The sequence below is a fragment of the Carlito syrichta genome, unplaced genomic scaffold (assembly GCF_000164805.1).
Source record: "Carlito syrichta isolate Samal-C Ts95f unplaced genomic scaffold, Tarsius_syrichta-2.0.1 Scaffold309093, whole genome shotgun sequence".
NCBI classification, from domain to species: domain Eukaryota; kingdom Metazoa; phylum Chordata; class Mammalia; order Primates; family Tarsiidae; genus Carlito; species Carlito syrichta.
This window is the reverse complement of record NW_007253189.1, coordinates 920,960-929,704: the sequence shown is the minus strand read 5'-3', so window position 1 is coordinate 929,704 and position 8,745 is coordinate 920,960. Positions and strand designations below refer to the sequence as shown.

At 37.5% G+C, this 8,745-nt stretch overlaps 1 protein-coding gene across 2 annotated transcripts in view; it reads left to right on the top strand.

Moving 5' to 3' along the window:
- Positions 1 to 6,503, top strand: part of ANKRD42 (ankyrin repeat domain 42) — an 86,038-nt gene extending 79,535 nt beyond the window's left edge. Inside the window, exon 12 of one of the 2 annotated variants that reach the window (XM_021716927.1) lies at positions 6,358 to 6,503. In XM_021716927.1, coding sequence (XP_021572602.1) covers positions 6,358 to 6,447 — 90 coding nt within the window. In that variant the 3' untranslated portion in view covers positions 6,448 to 6,503. The remainder of the gene's footprint in view (positions 1 to 6,357) is intronic. The other variant, XM_021716928.1, reaches the window with a different exon arrangement.
- The last annotated feature ends 2,242 nt before the right edge of the window (positions 6,504 to 8,745 follow it).

Here is an 8,745-nt window from a genome sequence, read left to right as displayed (position 1 = left end):
TTTTCTGAAAACTGGAACAAGACAAGGCTGCCCACTCTCACCCCTCTTGTTCAACATTGTGTTGGAAGTCCTAGTTAGGGCAATTAGATAAGGGAAGAAAATCAGGGGTATCCAAATACGAAAAGAGGAAGTCAAGTTATCCCTCTTTGCTGATGATATGATCCTATACCTTGAAAATCAAGAGAATCTGTCAAAAACCTGCTTGCACTGATAAAGGACTTTGGCAAAGTCTCAAGGTACAAAATAAAGGTGCAGAAGACATTTGCATTCCTGTACACCAACAACAAGCAGGCAGATACCCAAATTAAAAGCACGGTACCATTCACAATAGCCACCAAAAAAATGAAATACCTTGGCATCTTCCTAATCAGAGAAGTGAAAGACCTTTACAGTGAGAACTACAAAACACTGCTCAAAGAAATCCAAGAGGACGCAAACAAATGGAAAAATATTCCATGCTTATAGATAGGAAGAATCAACATTGTTAAAATGTCCATCCTACCAAAGGCAATCTATAGATTCAATGCAATACCCATTAAGTTATCAACGTCATTCTTCTATTACCTGGAAATGATAATACAGAAATTCATATGGAAACATAAAGAACCACGAGTAGCCAAAACAATCCTTAGCAAAAGAAACAAAACAGGGGGTATCACACTTCTAGACTTCAAACTTTAAGGCTACAGTAATCAAAACAGCGTGGTATTGGTACAAGAACGATCATATAGACCAATGGAACTGGATAGAGATTCTGGAAGCAAAGCCTCAATTTCTCAACCAATTCATCTTTGACAAAGCCTCCAACAACAACCACTGGGGAGAGAAGAACCTATTCAGTAAGTGGTGCTGGGGAAACTGACTGATCACATGCAGAAGATTAAAACAAGACCTCTACCTATCACCATATACAAAAATTAACTCTAAATGGATCAAAGACCTAAACACAAAACCTCAAACCATAAGAATCTTAGAAAACACAGGAGGCACCCTTATGGAAATTGGAACTGGCAACCAATTCCTATTCAGAACCCTAAATGCCCCTACCTTAAGAAATAAGATAGACAAGTGGAACCTCATCAAACTAACAAGCTTCTGCAAAACAAAAGAAACCATCAAGAGAGCAGGGAGACAGCCCACAGAATGGGACAAAATATTTGCCAACTATATATCTGTCAAAGGCCTAACATCTAGGCCTACAAGGAACTCAAACACGCTGAAAGGAAAAAAACAAACAGCCCCGTTAAAAAGTGGGCAAAAGACATGAATAGACACTTCTCACAAGAAGATATACGGGCATCCAACAGATACATGAAAAAGTGCTTAGCCTCACTCATCATCAGAGAAATGCAAATCAAAATCACATTGACATACCACCTAACCCCAGTAAGAATGGCCATCATTAAAGAAACAAACGATAACAGATGCTGGCCAGGATGCAGAGAAAAAGGAATGCTTCTATACTGTTGGTGGGAATGCAAACTAGTGTAACTTCTTTGGAAGACAGTGTGGCAATTTCTGAAAGAACTAGAAATTGACCTTCCTGTGACCCAGCAGTTCCTCTATTGGGAATATACCTGGAGGAACTCAAATCATTCTACAAAAAAGATAACTGCACATGTATGTTTGTTGCAGCTCTATTCACAATAGCAAAAACATGGAACCAACCGTGTTGCCCATTGAAGCTGGACTGGATTTTAAAAATGTGGTACATATACACAATGGAATACTATGCAGCCATAAAGAAGGATAAACATATGGACTTCACAGCAACTTGGATTTAGAGTGATCTATCACAGAAACAAAGACAGAGTACCATATGTTCTAATTCATAAGCGGACCTTGAACAATTATAATACTATAAGAAAGGAATTGGCAGTAGTGGGAAACTGTCAGGGAAAGAGGAGTGGGATTGGCAGTTGAGGGAAACTGCTAGGAGAAGAAGGGAGGAAGGGCATACCTCATCAACAAGGGTATCTGCATAATCAACGTTTGTATACCTAATCCTGAATTGTACCCCACATCTTTATAATAAAAAAAAGAATGTATACAGATCAACATGAAAAACATAATCTGGTAAAAACTGGCCGGGCTCGGTGGCTCAGCCTGTAATCCCGTGCCTTTGGGAGGCTGAGGTGAGTGGATTGCCTGAGCCCGCGGTTTCGAGACCCGCCTGGGCAACTTGGTGAGACCTCATCTCTACAATAAATCAAAAAATCAGCTGGGCATGGCAGCGCATGCCTGTGATTCCGGCTACTTGGAAGGCTGAGGCGGAAGGATCGCCAGAGTCCAGCAGGTGGAGGTTGTGGTGGCCGGGAGTGGCCACTGCACTCCAGTCTGGGTGACAAGAGTGAGACTCCAACTCAAAAAAACAAACAAAACAAACAAACAAACAAACAAACAAAAAAACTGGGCAAGACTTGAATAGGCACTTCACAAAAGATATCCAAGTAGCCAATAAAAATATGAAAATATACTAAAAATTATTGATAATCAGAAATGTAAACTAAAACTCGGGCTGGGCATGGTGGCTCAAGCCTGTAATGTCAGCACTTTGGGAGATGGAGGCAAGTGGATTGCCTATGCTCAGGAGTTTGAGACCAGCCTGGGCAACTTCGTAAGACTTCATCTCTACAATAAATCACAAAATAAGCTGGGTGTGGTAGTGTGTGCCTATAGTTCCAGCGACTAGGAAGGTTGAGGTGGAAGGATTGCCTGAACCCAGCAGCTTGAGGTTGCAGTGGCTGTGAGCATGCCACTACACTCCAACCTGGATGACAGAGTGAGACTCCAACTCAAAAATAAAAAAAATTAAAATCCAAACAAGACACCAATATATACCCACAAGAATGGCAAAAATTAAGACGAAACAGACATTACTGTTTTAATGAAGATGTGGAGCAACTGGAACTCATACCACTGGTGGGAGCTTAAATTGGCTTGATCACTTTGGAAAATTGGTAGTATCTATTAAAGCTGAACATACACATACCTATGACTCATTAATTCATAGTGGAATTAGTACATATCTCTTGGTGTACACAGATGGGCATGAAAGATGTGAAAGGATGTTGATATCTATATTATAAATATCCCTCAAACTAAAAATAATCCAAAAGTTCTATTAACAGTAAGAATTAATATATACATTTTGCTATATTCACACAATGGAATATTATACAGCAATAAAAATATATAAATTACTACTCTACACATTGCCATGGATGAATTTTACAAACAAAATACTGAGCAAAAGAAAATAATACAAAAGAGTACATACTGCATGATTCCATGTAGTCTAAAAATGGGTAAGTCAGTACCTGAGAAGGAGCAAATCGAGACTTCTGGGTACTGGTAATGTTCAATCTCTTGATCACAGTTGTGATCACATGGGTGTGTTCACTTTAAAAAATTCATCAAGCTGTACTTTTTTTTCCTTTTGTGCTCCTTGGTGTAATATTTACATAAATACACTTATTAACAGATTTAAACTAGATGGGAATTATAATAGCTTAGGCCGAGCTGTCTGTCCACAGATTTATGTAGCAGTGTAGAACGTATAGCTTCTCTCTCCAGAACCAGTATCATTCAGGAAGTCATTGGTTTAAAGCTTTGGGCCATGGTTGCAAATCAAGAATGGCTGACCTGGAACTGGTAGTATTCTATGATTACCTTCCATGCTTAACTTAATCTTATTTTCTACCTGCAAAGGTTTGGAATGGGGTTGGCCTTTGATATGGTCTCTGCAGGGCTTCTCTCCGACCTGTGACATCTCGACCTATGGGTACAGTTATCCTTGGAGCAATTTGAAGGCTTAAGTGAGCCTTGGAGCTCACTTAAGTCCAGGTCTTAGCTTGAGGAAGTGCTAGAAATTTGTGATTTCTCTCTTTCTTTGGTTACTGTTTTTTTGTTTTATTTTGACACTGTTAGGAAGAGTCTGTACTGTTAAGTAGGAAAATGGAATTCTCTTTTAGTTTCAAAGGCTGCCTAGAACTTGTCAGATTGCATGAACTTTTTTAAAACATAAGAATTGCATATATCCCAGCAATAATATGTAGATCCATAAACTCTGTATTATTTATTTATTTATTTTTGAGCTGGAGTCTCACTTTGTTGCCCAGGCTGGTCATAGCTACTGCAGCCTCAATTTGCTGGGCTCTGGCGAGCCTTCCACCTCAGCTTTCCAGGTACCTGGAACTACAGGTACACCACCATGCCTGGCTAATTTTTTTATTTATTGTAGAGATGATGTCTTGCCAAGTTGCCCAGGCTGGTCTCGAACCCCCCGGTTCAAGCAATCCTCTCATGTTTGCCTCCCAAAGTGTTGATATTACTGGTGTGAACCATCGTGCCCAGCCCATCTGCAAAATTTTAATCTGTTCAACAAGTCTGTAAATTTTTTACAGGGCAAAAATACCAGTTATATTTCAATTAGATAAATTTTCCCTCAGGGATTTTTGTATAATTTTGTTGTAGTAATAGATGGTACTTACATTTTGAATTGCTTTTGGTGCCTAAAGCACCATGATTCATATACTTGGTATCTCAATATGTAGTTCTCTTTTCCTGAGTTCAGGAGAAAACATGTATTAGGGAGAAATATACTTCTGGCTATACTATATGAAGAGGAAATGAGTAAACTTAGTGGAAAACGTTCCCAAACACAGAGACATTTAGAATTTGAAAATCTGGACCCTTCAATGAGTACTTATAGAGGCCTGTTGAATGCTGAGCACATATTTTCTTTTGAAGTAGGACGATTTGGTTCGATAGAGTAAGTTACATATTTGATGTTAGTAGAGATTTTGGCATTTAACCATTATTTCTAGAAAATTTGAGATCCTTAAAACATCTTCTGATTAGTTAGCATATGTGAAAGAGAAAGAAAAATAAATATTACTGTTTCTCGAAGTCTTTTAGCTCTATTAAAGAATGAGAAAATTGGCTATATCTGAAAAGTAGCTACCTCTTTTCACCTACACTTTCTGTGTCCTTTCTCTAGTTCCATCGGATTAGATGAGTTACATTTAGTTAAAATTCAGTGTTTTTCTTTTGTGGACTTCTTTGCATCCAATTTCTTAATGACCTTGAGGTGTTCCTGAAACCAGGGAAGGGGGAGGGGTGAATAGAGTACTGCTACTCCACTGCAGACTGAGTCGGAACCAGATTTCATTCCTTTTAATAACCTAAATGATATACAGTATAGTATATACACTACACAGTACAGTTGTAGAAACTGAATGGATTTTTTTTTCCCCCTGGAAGACAGGATTGAGGAATGGTTTTGGGAACATGAACTTTGGTGTCATATGAAATCTAGATTTGAATCCTGCCGTTTAATTAGTTTTGTGACCTTGGAGGATGTTGTTTAACTTTTTTGACTTCTGTTCTCTCATCTTTAAAATGTTAGTAATGCTACTTACTTGACTCTGTTTTATGTATATATAGTATGAAGTACAGTGGTTTCATATGCTAAGCCCCAATCAAAGGTTTTTTATTGGTCTTCAGACTAGCTGGGAAGCTTTTTCAAGAGTTTGCAGCTGAGAAATGGGGGAGAGAACAGATGTGTGGTTTTGTTTTTTCAGGCAGTGTTGGATAATGGCAGCTTGCTTCCACATTCACATACTATGTGAGTTAAGCGCTCTGGACTCCTAGCAAAAGTAAGGTCAGAAACACCTTGGGGAACTAAATCTAGCCATGGGTTCTCTCCATGAACATGTACCTTACATTGTTCTTGGAGCCTTTGCTTTCAGATCTGTCCTGTTTTGCTAGGTACAGAGTATTTTTAACTAGAAGAATTCCTCAGAGATGATTAACACCTAGTGAGCATCCATCGTGTTTCCAGCCCTTGCCCCTTCCCATAGCATTTATTGATTCTTCTGTGCTGGGTCATGAGAATGCCAAGATGGATGAGAAACATTAATAAAGTGGGGGACTGGGCACAGTGCAAAAATAAGACTAGAACAGTAAAGGAATGTTGTGCAAACATAAAAGAGGAAATGGAGGAACCAGGACATGTGATTCCTGTATCACTATGGGACTCGCAAAGAATCCAGAAGACAACATGCTAACATTTTCTGCATTTCAGTTAGCAATATGTTGTGAAATGTCAGTGTTTTGAGGATATGATAGAGATAGAATTGAATGATTTCTTAAGGTGCCTCATAGTCTTATAGTTGAGCACAGTATGATGGACTAGTTCTTCAGATTTGGAAATTTACTTACACAAAATCCTAAAAGAAATTTACTCAGTTGAAAATACTAGCATGGTTAATTTATTTTTTTTGAACAGATAATGTTGAAAGATAAAAATGTATGCCAGTCTGAAAATTATATTTTACCCTCTTTCGCTTTTAGAAAGACAGCTCTTCTTTTGAGTCAAGCAAAGGGAAGAGGCGAGTGAAGAAAAAGGTGTCTTCTGAGGGGGTGTTTGTGAGAAGGTACTAATCAATGAAATAATGAAATAAACTTGATTTTTCTTTTAAAAACCGATATAAATGTAAGTCTATATAAACTCTTCTTAGATTTACTCTGATGCTAATATTCTAATTGTAAAGGCAGAAATACGATATAAAAAATGATTTTTTAAATGTCATGAACTCCATTATACACCTTTCCCAATATACTTCTTATATATCTACATAGGCAAGTCAAGAGATTTGTGAGTAATTAATTTTGCAAGTATTAACATAAACTTAAAAATATTAGATGGTAAAGTCTAGTAATCAAAAGAAACATAGTTCTAGATATTAAAATTATTAAAAATTCTATTATGGCCCCATAATAGAATTATAATATTTCTTTCACTTTTTAGAGAGTACCATTCACTACTCCTAGTGGGGTAAGTTTTTTAAAAAATGTTTTTCAAATGTCACAACTTTTAAAAAGCTCTAGACTTGGGAGAAAATGCAATACAAATTTTAGAAAATCAGTAAGTTTTAAAAAAGAACAACTTTACAATAGCCACCAAATATTTTACTCAAAGTTTTATATAAAAAGAAAGCTCTTGTAAAAGGCAAAAACATAATGTGTGTTTGCTAAGAATAACCATTTAAATAATGATTCAGAATTCAACCTGTTTTCTCTTGTAAGCTTTTTAAGAATAAAAAAGAGGCACATTGAACAGGCTAAGAATCACATGGCTTTATTACTCTTTCTTCCTTTTTCCCCCCTTGAGCTTAAAGATTAGTGGAACTTTGCTGACAGGAAAACAACTGTGGCTTTTCAGTTTCGTTTTGACTTCAATTCCCTCATTTTTTTTCAGCCTCCCCTCCACCACCCTTTTTTTCCCTTCCCTCCATGAGCTAGCAAAGATTTGTGACTGTCTTGGGGGCACTTGTCTAGCTCCTGTCACCCCTTGAAGATCTGATCGCTAGCTTTGAGCTTCACCAGCAGCAGCCTTCTCACTATATACCAGATGGTCCACGCTATGGACCCTAAATGGTTTCTAAAGGCCATTATGACCTAGTATCATCAGAATTAGTTTGCCCTGACAAGAGTGCATTCGATTCTGAAACTAGTTCAGCTGGTCAAGGGTCTGTAAGCAAGTCTTAAAAAATGGTTTAGCTATCCTTTTGATAACACTTATGTTCCCTATCATTAGTTTTTCTGTGGTTTCCATAGGCTTTCAATCTATAGTCATAATAGTCAACATTTATTTGGCACTTTTAGTGTGAGATCTGTGCCAGGTTCTTTACTGTCTCTTAATTCTCACAACAGATATGAGGTAGGTATAAAATATATAATGGAGATTAAGTAGTTGTGCCTAGGATTACACAAAAATGCAGAGCTGGGATTCTAAGCTTGGCAGCAGAAGTTTAGTTTGCATCCTCTTAACCTCTACTGGAATTCCAAAACCATTTCCCTCACTTTCTGGGACCACACTTTTCTAGCCCTACTTTTCCCTCTAACTGATGATGCTGAAGTTAATCCTAACTCTGGAAATAGTTTAATACTTGCTCCAGTTTCCTCTAATCTGTTTCTGTACCAGTGAGCCAGGAAATGTAAGAATACCATTGTAATAAAAGCATGCACTCTGTGGCAGAGGCTCCCTGATGATTTTTCTTCAAAATCTGTTCTTCCCTCTTCCATAGTAATAGGATTTATCTGGGCTTGTGGCTGCTCAGAATAAGGACTAACTTTCCGGCTTCCCTTGCAGCTAAGATAACAAATTGTGTCCAATAGGATGGGAGCAAAAATGGTATGTAAAACCTTGGGACTATGGCCTTAAAAGCCATCTCTTGCCAGTTTCATCTTTTGGAATGTGGATGTGGTGGTAAGTCAGCCACTGGATCTTGTGAATGAGTGTAACACCAGGATGGTAAAGTAGTAAGATAAGAAGGAGCAAGGGTTTTCAAACTGTGGAACTGACATAAAAACCCTAGAAAGTTCACATTGGACTGTAAGAGAGAAATAAACCAAATCTTATTTAGGCCACTATTATTGAGTCTTGTTGTAGCAGCCAAATTAAAATTGTAACGCAATTCCCAAATTATGTGTACTTACTTATAAATCACATACATGTATTGTTACATTAATGAAACACAAAGACAGAAGTAAAAAAGATGTTTAAAAGAGGAATAAGTTATTTTGTTTCTGTGACTCTGGATTGTCCACCTCTTGAGAAAGAGTACTCAAGTTGGAGACTACTATTATATTAAGTGAGAATGTGAGATCTGAATTTAAAGACTGTGTGACTTATTTGATAGTAAATACAGCCTTCTCTGCCTTTTTTTTTTTTTTTAC